The following is an 18,870-nucleotide window of genomic DNA, read 5'->3' as shown; positions in this document are numbered from 1 at the left end:
AATAGAGGTTTTGTGTTTTACTTACACATATATTGTGAATTTCTGTATCTTGGACTTCTATCATAACTTTTATTTCACCATCTAAAGACAGAACTTTGATTGTCTCGTCCTTGCAACCAACATACAGTCTTTTATTCAGATATGCAATTCCACAGCATGTACTATCAATATAAAGTGAATTAAGAGGCACCCGTTCGGTTATGTCAAAAATAAGAACATAGTTTACACAACGCATAATGATAGCCACAGTATTTGGATTAATAACTGCCAGTTTGCTAGGGTCTTCGCGTAATGGAATGTGCATTTCAATGCTATTATTCAATTCAAATACGACTAGTTGTTTCTTTTCATAACTAGCTATGATTATTTTGTTTTTGTCCAAAATCTTTACATCTTTTATTATCCCATCTATATAAAATGAATCTCCAAGATAATATTCATGTTGAAATTCTCTTTCCGTTGTATAAGTGTCCACTGGTAAAACATCTGCCTCACTGAAAGTTAAAAATAACTCATTAAAAAAGATCTTAATAGTAATGTCAATTTAAACGTAAGGTTATAATACATGTTTACACAAAAAAAGAAAATAAAAGTAATATTAGGTAAACTACTACATCTTACCGCTTGAAATTCAGCTATTAGAAAAAAATGTGTACGGAAAACTATAAAAGGATCCGGTGTTTTAAAGCTCGGGAATTCGGGATTGACCCTTTCGGGATACGGGAATTCTTTTTCGAATTTCGGGATGTCGGTATTAATATTTTTTAAAATCGGGACCTCGGGATTTAATTTTTGAAGCCCGGGATTTCGGGATCAGGACCTCTCCTAACAACCCCACCCCCTCCCCCTTTTCCCTGTCTCATAAAAGTCATGAGAAATAAGGAAACAAAAATAGTTAAAATAGTTTAGCAACGATCTTGGTACAAAGCTGCGATAATTAAAGTGTAACAATTTTTATTAAGTTTTTTTAATTATATTTGGAAATGAGAAATTAAAAAAAGAATCAACATAAGATTACAATAAAACTGTTGAATTCTGTGTTTTCAGAAACATTTGATCAATTAATGGTACATGACTGTGATTGTACCGTCAAATTTGCAAAATCAAAATATGGCAGGTCTCAACAGGAAATGCTAAATGTTTTGCTACACTTAATTTAATACCGATATCTTACATTATTGTGTCTAATTATTATACTGGAAAGTTATACGGAAGTTACTGGTAATGTATTGGCAAAAATCAACTGAACTGGTAATTCCCTCAAGGACGGCGATTCACTTGATGAACAGAACATTCACTTATAGACCCTACAGTTGAGGTTTCAATTGCTATTCTGAATTTTGGTATCGGGCGAATAATTTAAGGCTATAAATTACGTCATGTGTTCACGGTAATGAGATTACTTATCAATCATTTTCTTTTCAAATATTATCAACAAGATAGATTTGCATTGTTCATTTTAGGTCTATAGAACAGTGCAAATCAGATATATCGTCAAGAATCTGGTTATCTTAAACTTGAGTATGCATCATTTCACAAGACAAAATATGTTACTTACATGTTCCATGGAATTACAGAGAATTCAAAAGAGGATCCTTCTGTTAAAACAATAAAAGAAGAATAATGATATTTATATCTTTAAATTTTAAAGTATATGTCGTATAATTACTACAACGTTAAGACCTGTTCATTGTTTTATTCTCAATTCACATATTTGTATCAGTATTAAAATGCAACTGGAGAAGCTCTCATTATCATATCAAACAGAACTTGTCTAAAATCGAAAACTCTCTAGATTTTAAACAAATTAATGTCCTCTCGTCTGTATAAGTGCTATCAATATAATTGATTATATTGTATGTAAGGTATGTTTATTTATTCGTAAAATTCTCATAGAATTGTACTCTCCCTAGCCAATTCCATCTAAATATAAAACAAAAAAGAAGATGTGGTATTGTTGCCAATGAAACAACTCTCCTAAATATACCAAATGACACAGATATAAACAAATATTGGCCATTTGTCTGATGGAGTTGAAACCGTAGTTTCTCAATAATATTTAAATTCATAAACTGTTTATCATATGCATGTAAAATATCAGTACCAAGATACTGACTACTGGACTACTGATCTTATGATATACCCTAGGACTGACTAGTCTACCGTCAGGGGTTATCTATCTAGTGATGTACAAAATGAAAACAACCCATTTTTGAAAATCATATATCGGCTAAATAAAGACATGTCTCGTATTCAGTCCTATATATGAAGTCAAGATGAGACAAATGATTGCACAGAAATAAGATTTAGAAAGACAAGTACTGGCACTTTTACGAGGCGTATTGTTCACTATATATATTTAGTTAAAAATATTAATGTTTATAACGTTGTAAATTGTGAATAGAGAAAATATATAAAATGGTACAATATTGAATACATTTATTAAATACTCATCATTGAGTATCAAAAGAGTAATATGATGAAATGTTTAGTAGCTAAAAAAACAATATGATGATGCAGTGTTTTAAACTAAAGACATTTCGGGTTAAAATGCCTTCAATTAAGTATGGTCAAGATAATGTTCATATTTGTCGTTGACAATTAAACAGAAATTCTCTGTTACTATTTGATCAAATATATACTATGAACCATATATTTTAAAATACCATATTTGAACACATAAAGGCACAGATATGTTGACATACGAGAAAATATATCTATCAATATTAACAAAAGATACCTCTCTACTTATAAACTAGTACAGTTATTATTTGTACAAAATATGTAAGAACTAAACAAACATGGATAATATTGAAACATAGCCGAGAAACTATTTGATATGTTGTGGTTGTCAAGAAAATGATATAAACAAACCGGCCACACCATTAGAAACCGATTGACACTACATAGACATCAAATCCGTTATCCAAGTGCAGGAAAATCCCTCCTAGCGAACATATTGATAAATGCGCCTGAACAAATTATCTAAATTTCCTTTTTTTTCACTTGTTCAGATGACACAACAGAATCAATGAGAATTAATACAGAAAAACTTTTTCATGAAGAAGTAAAGTCCTAAATTATAGAGTTAAAACAGATTTCGGTAGGCATTTAGGTATATGTATTTTTATGTTCGTGTTAAGTACCTATATAGTACCATGTTATGACATTCAGGATCAAATAATGATGTCTCTAATAGACGTTACCCCTGACTACGTCGCGGACAACCATAACAATAATATCTGTGAAACAGTGAAACTGGTAGGAACATTTTAGAATAATCTGATGTTTTAACAGACAAAATGTAATTATTCATATTGATTATAAATATTTAATGCACTTTCAGCCTTAGTTGTCCCCTATCTTATGCAAAGCGTGGACAAATTTTACAACTTTTCAATTAGAATAATTAGTATATTTAAACATGCAGATATTTTGTGTTCTTAAATACATAAAAGAGGAACAAAGGATACCAAAGGGACAGTCAAACTCATAAATCGAAAATAAATTGACAACCCCATGGTTAAAATGAAAAAGACAAACAGACAAACAATAGTACACATGACACAACATAGAAAACCACAGAATAAACAACAATAACCCCAACACAAACCAGGGGTGATCTCAGGTGCTCCGAAAGGGTAAGCAGATCCTGCTCCACATATGGCACCCGTCGTGTTGATTATGTGATAACAAATCCGGTAAATAGTCTAATTCGGTAGGTCACATTCATGAAAGGGAAGGGGATTATAGTTACGACGTAAGGAACATATCCGATATCATTTATGAAACGGTTATTCTATAACGGTCAACCAACTCGTGATGGCGTCCGTAAAATTTACGAAGGGGTGATTTCAACTTCATCATTTGGAGCTCTTGGTTTAACAGCTTCCTTGTGAGCAGCAACCCTCTATCAAGAAAATCATGATAGGAAATGCAAGCACGGGAATGTCGTATCAATTTGGAGATATATACCCCGTTTGAGGTGCTGCTGGAATGTTGCTACTTAGAAATGGAAAGTTCACAATTGGAAAGCTGAAATCATCTCTTTTGTCGTAAAGTTTTGTTTTCAACCGACCCGCATTGTCAATTTCTAGATGTCAGTCAAGATATGAGGCCGACTTAAATGTATCTGTAGTATCCTTTATCTCTAGTTCGATAGGGTAGATGCGTTTCACATAGTCACCAAATTTTGAATTATTTAGTGAAAGAACATCATCTATACAGCGGAAAGTAAAGTTAAAGGATATCGCTAACTTCTTATCTTTCTTCCTAAGAAGTTCCTGTATGAAGTCAGCCTCATAATAATAAAAAAAACAAGTCGGACAGTAAAAGGGCACAATTTCTTCCCATTGGAATGCCGATAGTCTGTTGGAAAAACACGTCCACCGAACTAAACAAATATGTTGCCAATCAAGAAATCAAGCATCTTGATAATATCAGTTTCAGATATTATTTTGTTTGAATCAGAGTGATCCTTTACAAAGTAGGATTTTTTCCCTCCCTAAGACAAGATACTTGTATCTACGTTGGCCATTCATTTTTATGAAGCAAAGCAATACCAACTCTTTCAAGTTGTCTTTTAGTTAGGAATGTGGAATACTTGTGTAAAGAGTAGAAAAGTCAAATGTTTTAATACTATTACCAGATGAAAGAGAGTTAGATTGTATGTACTCCAAAAGATCTTTGGAATTTTTAAGTAACCACATCTGATTCACGCCACCTCCAGAAAAGGCAGTTTTACAATAACTTTGAAGCCCGTCTTTGATTGCTGATAAAATATACAGATGTAAATAATTTAGAAAGAGATTTCGTGGAGCACTTGGAAGACCCAGCAATATGCCGTTGTTTGTAATGACACTTATGTATTTTAGGTATCCAATACAGTGATGGAAGATCCAGTTCTTCATCTTTTGTTGAAATTCCAATGGAACATAGAACAGACCTATGATTATGACTTTGGTAAGTGTCGTGAGGGTATATGTTGAGTTTCCAAGTGAATTGTCAATACCTAATTCGTTTATCATAATTTTTTTTTAAAATAACGATATCTTTCATTATGCTATCATTTTCACCTTCGATCATCAAGGATACTCATTTTTTATGCATATAAATATATAGCATGAACCATACCTGTCAACCTGTGACAATGAAAAGGCAGGTCATGACCTGCATTGAAGAATCAAATCTCAGGTCATAACGCGTACTAACTTTTTCGAGCTGAATTTCAGTATTTTTGGTACATTTTCTTTTAATGTATATCAAAGATACCAGAACATCAATGCATGTTCACTTGGTTAAGTCATTTTAAATTTTATTATTATTTCATTGCACTTTTAAAGATTTTTATAAATTTGTGTAACACAGTCTTATGTTCTTTACTTTTTGTCATCATCTAAAATTTATTTTTCAAATGTTATTTTAAAATGAGACTACTGGCTATGTAGCCTTTAAACATACCTTGTATAGGTTTTACATTTAAGAACATTCATCTCTCAATTGACAAGGAAATTAGAATATGATAAAAGAGGGACGAAAGATACCAAAGGGACAGTCAAACTCATAAATCTAAAACAAACTGACAACGCCATGGCTAAAAATGAAAAAGACAAACAGAAAAACAATAGTACACATGACACAACATAGAAAACTAAAGAATAAACAACACGAACCCCACCAAAAACTAGGGGTGATCTCAGGTGCTCCGGAAGGGTAAGCAGATCCTGCTCCACATGCGGCACCCGTCGTGTTGCTTATGTGATTACAAATCCGGTAAATAGTCTAATTAGGTAGGTCAAATTCATGAAAGGGAAGGGGATTGTAGTTACGACGTGAGAAACATATCCGATATCATTTGTGAAATGGTTATTCCATAACGGTCAACCAACTCGTGATGGCGTCCGTAAAATTTACGAAGGGATGATTTCAACTTCACCATTTGGAACTCTTGATTTAATAGCTTCCTTGTGAGCAGTAACCCTCTATCAAGAAAATCATGATAGGAAATGCAAGCACGGGAATATCGTATCAATTGAGAGATATATACCCCGTATGCAGGTGCTGCTGGAATGTTGCTACTTAGAAATGGAAAGTTCACAATTGGAAAGCTGAAATCATCTCTTTTGTCGTAAAGTTTTGTCTTCAACCGACCCTCATTGTCAATTTCTAGATGTAAGTCAAGATATGAAGCTGACTTAACTGTATCTGTAGTATCCTTTATCTCCAATTCGATGGGATAGATGCGTTCCACATAGTCACCAAATTTTGAATTGTTTAGTGAAAGAACGTCATCTATATAGCGGAAAGTAGAGTTAAAGGATATTGCTAACTTCTTATCTTTCTTCCTAAGAAGTTCCTGCATGAAGTCAGCCTCATAATAATAAAGAAACAAGTCAGCAAGTAGAGGGGCACAGTTTGTTCCCATTGGTATGCCGACAGTCTGTTGAAAAACACGTCCTCCGAACGTAACAAATATGTTGTCAATCAAGAAATCAAGCATCTTGATAATATCGATTTCAGAGAATTTTTTGTTTGAATCAGAGTGATTCTTTACAAAGTAGGATTTATCCCTCCCTAAGACAAGATACTTGTATCTACGTTGGCCATTCTTTTTTATGAAGCAAAGTAATACCAACTCTTTTAATTTGTCTTTAAGTTTGGAATGTGGAATACTTGTGTAAAGAGTAGAGAAGTCAAATGTTTTAATACTGTTACAAGATGAAAGAGAGTTAGATTGTATGTACTCTAAAAGATCTTTGGAATTTTTAAGTATCCACATCTGATTCACGCCACCTCTAGAATAGGCAGTTTCACAATAACTTTGAAGCCCGTCTTTGATTGCTGATAAAATGGATGTTAATAATTTAGAAAGAGGTTTTGTGGAGCATTTGGAAGACCCAGCAATATACCGCTGTTTGTAAGGACACTTATGTAGTTTAGGTATCCAATACAGTGATGGAAGATCCAGTTCTTCATCTTTGGTTGAAATACCAAAGGAACAAAGAACAGACCTATGATTATCCAGGATTTCCTCTTTGGTAAGTGTCGTGAGGGTATATGTTGAGTTTCCAAGTGAATTGTCTATACCTAATTCGTTTATCAAGCAATTAATGTAATGACTTTTACAGACAAAAACGATGTTATTTGGGGCTTTGTCTGCGGGGACAACAACATATTTATCATGGAGGTCGGATAGGTGTTTAGCAACATTTGGGTCTTTAAAAATTGACGTAGCATGGGCATTGATGGACCCATTCAGTTTCTTAATTCTGATTTGTATTAAGGACCTCACTGCCTTTATCCATTCGGATAGAGTGTCTACGTCTTCCTTCTCGCGCTTAGCCCATTGCCTGGCATAATCCTCGACTGAATCCATCAAAATTTTAAAGTTGTATTTCCAATTGATGGATTTAGGCTCACGATATTTCGAACCTTTCGATAACACGTTTCGTAGAGAAGTGTTATTAACAATGTTAAGGTCACCGGTAATAACGTGGCCAGCGGGATTATATGTGAATTGGGAACTAGCACAAGTGCAATCAGGAGGTTTAGACTTGAAGTCGTCAATATCGAGATCCTGCAAAACGCGTTTGTAATTGAAAATTTTAGTTGCAATAGGTTTGGTATAGGTATAAGAAATTATTGGTACAGACTGGTCTTTAAAATAAGGAGGTATTTTCGATTGAACTAATTTATGATGAAGGATATTGCCAAGGTTGACGCCATCGAGACCTTTGTTGGCAAAGGAAAGATTTAGAAAATATCTTTTCTCTTTTTCATCTTTTCCAATGCGAACTGGCTTGAAAAGTCTGTGACTTGCAATATCCGAAATTATAGCTTGAAGTTTGTATTGGTTTGAATGAGGGTTTGTAACAGTGGATTCCAAACATAAATTGAACAGAGAATGAAGTTTTGAAAGGGGTAATGAATAAAGTTTCGTGCGAATGTGATGAATACCTAACGGTTTTTGTATGAATGGCAGCAAGTCATTAATAGAGACATCATGCAGAGAGGGTGATGTATAATGACGATGACCATGACTGCGTCTACGTCGAGGAGTCGAGTTGAAAATATTCATCACATTCACCGAGTTACACGAAGGACTAGATAGAATACCTATACCATCAATTTTGTCATTGCAGCCATACGGTGTTGCAGTTCCCAATTGTCTAATCCAGTAGTCTTCTTTTTGTCTACGGAGAGTCGTTGAAAGATTAGGATTGTTAGAGCTATGGTATATCTTTTCGATAATGCGAACTGTCATAGAAACGATGGAATGATCGGGCTGATTGAAATGCTGGTATAGAATGTCGTTAGCATAAAATATTGTAATACAGTTAAAGGAAGTATAAATGTAAAAAATAATTTACAACTTTTTTTTTAAAATTGTATAAAGGTATAAAAATAAGTTATTTTTCAATATGTATTTGAATTTAATATTTATATGATTTAATCTTTTTCACCCATAAAACGTAAATATAAGGAATAATTTTGAATGGTGACAAATAAGGGGAAGTAACTCTAGTTCAAATATGTTTGTAAACCAGTAGTGCAATTTATTTATGACCTAAAGCTAAGGTAATTGGTGTTAACTAACAGTGTGTTTGACACCAAAGCTGTCAAGTGAAGCCATGCACTTAATGGGTCACTTAATTTGACAGTTTACATAGCTAGATGAACTGCCTGTTCATGGAAGAATTACGAATTTGCCGGTATTTCAAAGGAATATTACTTATGAAAATCAATCTCAAGGCTAAGAAATACGGGTGAAATCGGGTCATTTTCGGAATTCCCGGGTTATTTCAATGACCCGGCGGGTGTCCCGGGTGATCCCTCAGAATTGTGAAAATCTCGGGTCACACCCGCAGAATACGGGTCAGTTGACAGGTATGCATGAACCCGTGTTGCTCTCTGTTTTACTTGATTAAAAAAACCTTATTCTTAAACATGATTGTAAATTGTACATACCTAAAGAACTTTCATTCGAATTAATCAAACAGTCATCCCAAAATTGATTGCTATGATGATCATTTGTTGCGCACCACTTACACATCATATCTACTTGACATGCATTATCTTCTGTAGTTATTTCTAAAACATAAAAGTAAGACAAAAATGATAACTTCTCCATGCATTCTGCATTTCATGCTTCTAGAATTGTTTATATGATTCTTATAAGTCAACAATATTTATATCAACTTGAAATTCACAAAATGATTCAAGCAACTTCCCTACTCCAACCAAAAACTATGAAATTGATCACCCTTAATCAATCATCATATCAACGACCACTGTTTTTGTTGTTTACAATTTTCTTTGAATTTTTAGAAATACTAAGGCTTTTTTCTACCTCAGGCATAGTTTACCTAAGCTGTATCTGGCAAAACTTTTAGGAATTTTGATCCTCAATGCTTTTCAACTTCGTACTTTATTTGGCCTTTTTAACTTTTTTGGATTCGAGCGTCACTGATGAGTCTTTTGTAGACGAAACACGCGTCTGGCGTGTATACTAAATTTAGTCATGGTATCTATGATGAGTTTATTTAAATTTTGTTTCTATTTTTTTTCAAAAACGCTGATAGATTTAATATCATGGTTTAAGAGCAATAACTCATATGATATAATGAGTAAATTTATGGTATAAATCATATTTTCCATTTATACATGTATCTTTTTCTCAATAATGTTTACTCATTTAAGATACCAAGGGCCTGGTTTTCGAAAGTATAGTACGATATGTCATAAGATATATCAGAGGGCAAATCTTATGACTATCTTATGACAATCATAAATTATGTCATACAACGTAAATCAAAGCTGTCTTTATAGGATAGTCATAACTGTGATACTCAAGTATGACTTTCGTAAGTGAACATGTTTCCTAATATTTTATTTTAGAAACATGATTAAAGTATGATAAAAAGAAATATAAAAAATAGCATGAACATAATAACTATTACCATTCCTATTATTTTCGAATATTTTATTTTCCCCCATTAAAATGAACATGAGTTTCTTGTGTATAATTTGGAGTTTAGTAGGACGTCCATTTTCACTGAACTAGTCTACATATTTGTTTAGGGGCCAGCTGAAGGACACCTCCGGGTGCGGGAGTTTCTCGCTTAATTGTGGACCCACTGGTGGCCTTCGGCTGTTGTCTGCTCTATGGTCGGGTTTTTGTCGCTTTGACACTTTTCCCATTTTCACTCTCAATTTTATGAAACTATTTATGAAAAGGAATTAAAGTCTGAGTTGAAAATTTGTTTAAATTTAGTTTGTATATAGTATTTAATAAAAATCGTGAACTTCGTTTGTTTATTAATTTATTATACATAAAGAGTTGTTTGAAAGTGAATACTTTTTAGGATTTAGTATATCGAGTTCCCGCTTAACGAAATGCCCGTGCCAATACGTAAATAACCTATTTTATAAGGAAAGAAATGATAAATATACAAAATCATGTGTTATAAAGGGAGTTCATTTTACGTCGCAAGAAATTTGCATATTAAATGTGAAGTGGAGGAGAATAAATCCTTACTATTCAGCCGACTGAGCAACACAACTATAATCTTTATTGTAATGAACATTAATAAAATTAACGGTACCAATTTTCTTGCACCAGATGCGCATTTCGACAATACATGTCTCTTCAGTGATGCTCGTGGCCAAAATATTTGCAATCCAAAGCTTATATAAAAGATGAAGAGCTATAATCCAAAAGGTCCAAAAAGTATAGCCAAATCCGTGAATTTGGCATTAAATTATACATGAAAAGAAATCAAAATTTTAGTTGAACAACGACAACTGAACACTTTTTTAATGAAACAATATCTTTTTATTTAAAAATCAGCTAAATGCATTTTTTCTTAGATATTTACGATACACATGATTTTAAAGAATCAAAATAATATAAGATACTGTTTCAACAATGAATAATTTACAAATTCCATCTTTAAATCTCTAACAGTCAATACTAAATTTCCTTTACGACATAAACTATAAAGACGACCAATAGTGAGTTGTAAAACATAAGCTGGTGAAAATGTGGTCAATTTTATTTTTTATTTTAGATCTATTTCCTAAAATTTCGATCAGTGAAGTAGCAGAGGAATACACAAAGCAAAATAAGTAGGAAAACAAGACAACAAAATATACACCTAATGGTATAAAGCACACCTAAGGAAGTTAACTCCCTAAAACTCAGCTTAATGTTTATTCCTATACTACATTGTATTTCTAAACAGTAATCAAATTTTCTACAGAATCAAAATTAGTTTTTGTCAAACTGGTATTTATCGAATTAAATTATTCCTGTAAATTGTGTGGTTCAAATTTATAGAAATTTTTAAATGTTGTCAACAGGTCAAAGTAAATAATATTTAATAAAAAAAAATAAAATTAAAGGACGCCAATCTCATTTATTTAAAGAGTTGTGTACCTCCTTCCCCTAAACTCTTTCATGTCGATTGTAAAACAATTAAAGCAAAACACTTGAACAAACAGTATTAAACGATGGCGTAATACCAATAGCTAATCTTTTGAGTGAGTCTTTATCCAACTATCTGGTTGGAATATCTTCATACATAATGTGTATGCTTTAGATTAGATATTGGAAAACACACATATCCCCTTTTTCATTAACATGTTAACTTTACAATCAGACATTACCAATTGAAGCATTGGTTTACCTGCAGTGCAATGTTTTCTCCGACTTAAATTTAATCTCATGAAAATATTTTTGTTTACATCTAGCTACAATTAAAATTCGGGAACATTAGACTAATTATTGTATGTTATTAATCAGGGAATATCTTCATCGGTTTTAATCAATACCTGTTTGTGTTTCTCTAGTGATTGTTCCAAAACTGTAGTCTTGAATTTGATTCATAACGTCGGAATCTATAATTTCGGTTTTGTCAGTAGTACGGAATACTCTTGAAAAGACATCTAGTTCCTCTAAAAATCACAAAATGAAAATGTGTACATGTGCATGAAAAATAAGATTAGTATATTGTTGAACTGCAATGAAGTATCATAAATGGAGTAACAAGTAACGGTATTGGTTTTTATTCTCATTCTTGAATGCCGTATGGTTGCCTATAGTTGCTAACATCTACTTTATCAGAACGTCTCATTGGCATTCCTACATAATCTACTTTTTTATATTTTAATTTATCTTGTTATTCACATCTTAAGAATTGAAGTCTACATGAAATTACAATAATTTAAGTTGCCAATGAGGATTCGATATGTTTAATCATCATGACATGTAGGACGTTGATAATTAGTTTATATTGCTGAAGTTTTTAATTATAAAGATTTTTCAAGGAGACAATATTTGTTCATTTTGTAGTTAGGGCTTTGAAAATCGAACTAACAGTTTTCATTCTCAAAACAAAAATACTGCATTCCTACTCTCTTTAAAGAAAATTACGGAATTGAGATTGAATAAATTAGAAAAAAAATTCCAGAGTAATAAAATTAATCTCCTTTTTCTCAAAATTCTTATACCTCTGCTCAAAGGACTTGTAAATGTTAAATTCAAGGTCATTTTCCCTGGCACTCTGGTATCGAGATCCCCGGCCAAAACCACTTGATTTATCAATTGATCAATGGCATTTAGCAAACATTCTTCCGAGCTGAGTATTTCCGGTGACGCTGTTAGTTCAAGCAAAATACATTTTTGTTTGACATCTACAATTTTGAAGTCTTTGTCATCACTTTGATTTGCTGCTACTTTGTTTGGATTCGACAGGTTTTTGATTGTCAAATGTTCATCTATGTCATCTGCTTCAACTTGGCATGCAACGTGTATTTTTCTAGTACTATCTGCGTACCAAATAAATAAAATTCCATTATTATAGAAAAATGTCAATTCAATATATTAAATGAAAGGTTAAGTCTATAATCAATTTTCATAGTGTGATGTCGTGAGTTAACGGCATTTATAAATTTATAAAGATCCCCCTCTCTGGAGTGTTGAAAACCGCTTAATGATGGCAAAATACTGTAGATTGGTTTTCTTTGACCAGGTGGCATATTCTCCCATATTTTAAGAAAAAAGATGAAGCAATCTTTTATCAGCAAATCCTTCGAAACTACTGATTGATTTCAATAAAACATCGACAAATGTTTTAACTACACAATACATATTTTCATCAGCTTGTCATTGATTGAAATGATTGATGGAGTAGCTTGTAGCAAACATTGAATATAATACTCATTCAAATAAACTAGGCTTGTAATCTTGTTCCTCAGTGGTGCATCACACCTGCATACCACTTATCAATGGCGACATAATTTAAAATCCATTTTATGTAGTTGAATGTCAACTATGCTTTGATTAGAACACATTTCTGTTTTAAACTATGTTATATAAGTATAACTGAATGTAAAGGAGTGTATGAATCTGAGCGTTGAAAATATCTACTTTCATTTTCTACTTTATTTTTTTACTACATTTGAAACACAATTAATTATGTCATACAGGTCGAACAACATCAATATACGTACAAATATACAATAAACTTACAAAGTTCACTTCTTAAGTTAGTGTTCGGATCTTCTTTGGCTGAACCTTTAACCATTGCTTCTAGTTCTGCTAATTTGCGCATAAAGTCGCCATTTACTTCAGCTGTTAATGGATTTTGGATATTGTTAAAATGTGTGTTTAAAATAACGTTTACAAAATTTTAATGATTGACTTCAGATTAATTCAGTACTTTATCACATACTAAATAAAGCAACAGTAGTATTAGTGGGGCGGCTTATTACCGAAACTTGACAAATTCATGCAAATGGTGATACAAGTATAGGATTTTGCACACACCTACTTCGGGAGGAACTTCAGCATATTAGAGGGGTAGACAACATATTTTTGAAATTTTTCACGCCGGCCATCTTGAATTTAAAATTGACTTCATTTTTACAAAATATTTCAAATATGAAAACGGATCCACACCTTTTTAATGTAAAATATGTCATGAGAACTTATTCAAATACAACAAAATGACATTAAAATATGTCAAACAGACAGTAATTACTAAAATAAATCACCACTTCCGGTTAGGGTTATAAAGGTTGATACAATCGAGTATAATAGTAGTGGTAAGGCTTTGCTATAAAAAAAAAGTCCATTTGATATCTAGTTTATTATTTAAGACATGCAGGAATGTCGATTAATGTATTATTTTACCATATTTTCCGATGTATTTCGTTCTAACAGCTACAGAAACACAATGTTGCACATGTCAAACCAGGTTTGCATAACTTGCATCTAGAAGAACAAGTTTTTGTGCATCCACATTCGGTTAACTCCTGGCATGATACTGCAATGACTACTATTTATGTCCAATTTGGAATCCACAACCTATTTGCGGTCTCAAGTATCCATCCTAAATCGCTCATACTAGATAGACGTTGTTCATGTGTGACTGCCTGTCCACATACATGACTACCTTGATATGCAGTTCATTTAGTGTGCTCAAGCAGTGCAGCTATGGCGGTCGAAATTTTGTCATACCGTCTTTTTTTGCGTACAAACAATTCAAGCCTGGATTCATTGGTATCAAATGTTGTTGTGGGTCTGTCGTACAACAAATATAACAAATGCCTCTATCAACTCCATATCAGTTTCACTGACTAATGCAGGTTTCTTGCTCAATCACCCAAACATCTCGATTACATCATCAAATATTTCCCACGTCTGCCATGCCGACTTCTATAACTTTCCACGAAAAAATGAGACAATATCACATCGAAAAAATGGCAAAACCTCTGTTTTAGGACCAAGAGCAAAATCAACTTCGTGAATAGGAAGCAATCTCGCAGGTCTTGTCTATTTCGAAATGAAACTCAAAGTTTTTCTACTTGTAGTGTCTTGAAAAAAGCTGAGCTAACCTGATTATCAGTGTCGACTTACAACCCTTCTCAGTTGCGATTTTGATATGAAAAAATATCCTTGTGATTACATGGACCACTAGTAATACTCATTCTGTAAGCTCATGTATAGATAGTGGTAGTTAAGAATGGCTGTGATATCCTCCGGCAAAAAAAGTGTTTCTGGTTAGTTTAAAAGGTTTACAGGTATCATGTTCATGTAAGCATCAGGGAGTTCAGGTAACTTTTAAAATTTTGGTTTACTTGTAATTAATATTTTTTTATCTAACGCCATCATTGAATGTCGATTCCGGTCCGATGAAATATGATTTTGTTGTAGTTGAGCTGAGGTTGTGGTTTGTGTTGTCGACTGCAGCTGTTGGTAAACACTTAACTTATGGTTGACAAACCACACTTTTTTTACAATGAATAATAGTCACACAAAATGGTGCCACACGATCAGCTTAGTGCCTGTGTTGTACTTGGACTTCTGGGTGTTTGCATGGTAATTAAACATTAATAATTGGGCAAGAGCTACGTCTAACATTGTAAAAACGTATTCTAACTACGATTTATTATCATGTTCATGCTCTATCATTTTCACCAACTGTAACAAAGGAGGTATGCTGTCATCGATATCTTTAGAGACCACGTATCCAGGAATATTTTTCTTGGTAGCTAACTGACAGTCAATAATTTCGGCCGTCTTTACAATTTGCATGGTGTCATTGTAATCAGAGTCAATCGCGATTGCTGGTCCTATATCTTTTTCAAACATCAAAAGAACATCTTTGCCTTTTGTTTGTGCTTCTAGGTCTTGCATCTCCTGCAAAAACTTGTCCTTTATTTAAAGCGCGAAGAGTGTATATGTGCAGAAGTAGAACCGAGTTGTGCCAATCTTCTCATATAGGTTTGCCAGGTCTGGTAATCGAAACATCACTGACTCTTCAGAATTTCGTCGAGTTTTAAAGATGTGTCACCAACTCAGCTTATGCAGTTTCTGTCATAATATTTTTCTCACAACTGCTTTTGACATCTGCTTGCCACTTATGAGCGCTCTCTCTCTGTTTTGTACAGTTGTACAGCTGCGAGACAAGTCAGGTAAAACTTCATTTCTTTTGCTATTACATCATCACTATTTAGTTTTGCCAATAGTTGTTTATTCTGTAATACGGTTGAACAATCCACTACTCGTTGGTTCAATTTCATTGTCATTGCCTCTTTTAAGCGGATAAAGGCAACTCTTTATCACTAATGAAACCTTGATGCAAATTTTCAACGGGATCTGACTTTTGGTCTTTCCAATGAAGAGTACTTCTAAAAACTTTAGGGGACTTGCATTCACTCGAACTTCCAGATGGCATTGGTGACATATGGCGTCTCTTGGCTCTCAAGTTTTGTGAAGTCAAACTTTATTCTGCACAGATTAGGCTACTATTCATTTTTCTTTTTCTTGTGCTTTCTCCTTCGTTAAAATCACAGAGTATCTTGAAGGATGGGGAGTGCATTTTCTTCATCATGCTCATGAAAAAGAGGAATATTTTTGCCAACAATGTATATCCTTCAGCTGTCAGGAGGTCAGTCTTTGTTTTTCCTGACATTAACAACATTTTGTCCAATCAGTTTCCAACCTATCTGTTGAGAAAGCTGACAAGCGAATTATTTTTGCCATTTCAAAAAATCGTTTTTTTATAGAAATAAACTAAAGAGATCGACAATTTAACGATAGCGCAATAACACAAACATTTTCTAAATAAAATATTTTAACACTTCTGACATTCTGGCCAAAGGTTTATCCTTAAACCACCTGTATAGCACTTTGTTGTATTGTATTACATTCAGCCCGATCGTTCATCCAGTATCATTTAACTCACCTACGATCTTTACACCATTCAGAGGAATAAGCCCCTACTCTTTGGCTCAGTTCTCTCGCGTTAAAGCGTCTTGTAGATTCACGTACGACCCTATGACTTAATAATTGGGGCAATTATAGAGTATTTGGAGCATTTTAATTTCTATCTTAATAAGCTAACACTGGACCCCATGCAGCGATTATCAGCAGTGATGTATGCCAGTGTTCTCTGGAAGTGCAAATAAATCAATTTCTGGAAGACTTCTAGTTTTAAGTTATGAACATTAAGATATAACGTGTAATGAATGACATTTGACAAAGTCAAGCAACTTCACAATGAGCTGATGCCAACCAATGGTTAACGACGGATGCCAAGTAAAGACTTAACATTAAGAATAGGTTATAAATAAGGTCCAAAGACCAACCTTTAACGACTATTCCGATCAATAACTATCAAAGTTCTACTATCTAAACATTGGTGTGTGGTAGTATGGATCAAATACAAGATATTTATAAAACCGGAAGCGAGTTATATACCGATATTTGACCGGAAGTGATATTTTATTACTACAATATGACAAATAAACCCTTCATTCACTCTATCTAATAACATTTTGAATTAAATACAAGCAATATATATGCAGAGGGGAACATACATTTGATGTATTTTACCTTGATAGACGTCATTTTGAAAATCAAAGATAACCACTATGATTGAATGATTTTTTTTCGTGGCTACCCCTTTAATATAATTGAATAAACCTAAAAGCATGTTCTGACAATGTTTCATGCTTGTATCACCATTTGCATGATTCGTGTGGTGGCTGTTCGAAAATCATAAATCGATTGAGACAAAAAAAAATCCGGGTTACAAACTAAAACTGAGGGAAACGCATCAAATATAAGAGAACTACGACACAACATAAACACAACATTAAAATGTAACACACACAGAAACAAACAATAATATAACAATGGCCATTTTCCTGACTTGTTACATGGCATTTATAAGAAACAAATGATGGGTTGAACATGGTTTTGTGGCATGCCAAACCTCCTACTTTAATGGCAATGTTAAATATAACATTAAACTGACAACATTACATGACAGGACTACAATACAAATAAATGGGAGAAAATATAGGACAGAGAAACACACGAATAATAGCTAACAAAAGGTACCAGTTTTAAAATTTACTACGCAAGATGTGCGTTTCGTCCACACAAAACTCATCAATGACGCTCAGATAAAGAAAAAATTGAAAGCCAAAACAAGTACAAGTTCTGCATGGAATAAGAACATCCTTATTATTTAGAATAATCCATACTTTGCAAACACTTAATTTTATAAAATTACTATATGATAGATATACATGATAAAACCGAAGTGTGACTAACTACAGAATAAAAACGGACACATTACATAAAACAACCTAAATACCAGCACATAAAAATACACAGGTGAGTTAGCCAAGGCTCGTTCAACGCACAAATTGATGTCACATTTGAATTTCTAAAACGATTTCCCTAAAATAAGATAGAATTCAAGATTAGATTTGTAAGACTTATACAATATTATCAATAACAATGAAAATTACAATACTAATTAATATCAAATTGTGGTAGTAAATTGATAATCAATTGTATTATCTATGTCGGTGTTTCTTCTGAATCAAACTGTAAACCAAATATATCGTATAAATTTTGTTGATTTAAACTAAAATCTTATAAAAGAACTGGATGATTAAATATCTTTACCATAACACACGAATACAACAGAAAGAAATAAAATTTACAACTATAACACTCTTCACAATTCTATACAGGTTGGTATATACCTTATTCCAATGAATTCACTGCACTATAGACAAAGATTATTCATGTTGCAAACGACGAAACACTCATCTTTATGATAAGATATGAAAATATATCTTAATTTAATATATATGTATTTACCTATATGTTGTTTTAGTTCATTGTTGTTCTCTAGTATTGCTTGCTTTATGTTGTTTTCACATTCAACAATCCTGGTGTCATTTCTTTCAGCCAGATCTTCCAATAACTGTAAACGATTAGATATCTCATAAACAGTATTACAGCAATGTTTCTTTATACAAAATTAAGATTTAAGCTATAAAAGT

General features: G+C 33.0%; 2 protein-coding genes across 2 annotated transcripts in view; both read right to left on the bottom strand.

Annotated features, from left to right (window-relative positions):
• The window catches only part of LOC143059406 (beta-1,4-galactosyltransferase 1-like), a 361,910-nt gene that overhangs the window by 304,817 nt on the left and 38,223 nt on the right, over positions 1-18,870 (bottom strand). The window lies entirely within an intron of this gene.
• LOC143058099 (uncharacterized) overlaps positions 1-18,870 on the bottom strand; it is a 34,912-nt gene that overhangs the window by 14,264 nt on the left and 1,778 nt on the right. The window contains exons 2-6 of the mRNA XM_076231562.1: positions 18,686-18,791; positions 13,532-13,633; positions 12,511-12,828; positions 11,833-11,955; positions 8,968-9,090 (exon numbers count right to left, since the gene is read on the bottom strand). Of these exons, the coding sequence (XP_076087677.1) occupies positions 8,968-9,090; positions 11,833-11,955; positions 12,511-12,828; positions 13,532-13,633; positions 18,686-18,791 (772 nt within the window). The remainder of the gene's footprint in view (positions 1-8,967; positions 9,091-11,832; positions 11,956-12,510; positions 12,829-13,531; positions 13,634-18,685; positions 18,792-18,870) is intronic.

Source organism: Mytilus galloprovincialis, chromosome 14 (genome assembly GCF_965363235.1).
Source record: "Mytilus galloprovincialis chromosome 14, xbMytGall1.hap1.1, whole genome shotgun sequence".
Taxonomy (NCBI): Eukaryota; Metazoa; Mollusca; class Bivalvia; order Mytilida; family Mytilidae; genus Mytilus; species Mytilus galloprovincialis.
Note: the sequence above shows the minus strand (reverse complement) of the source record. Positions and strands in the feature narration are given on the sequence as shown.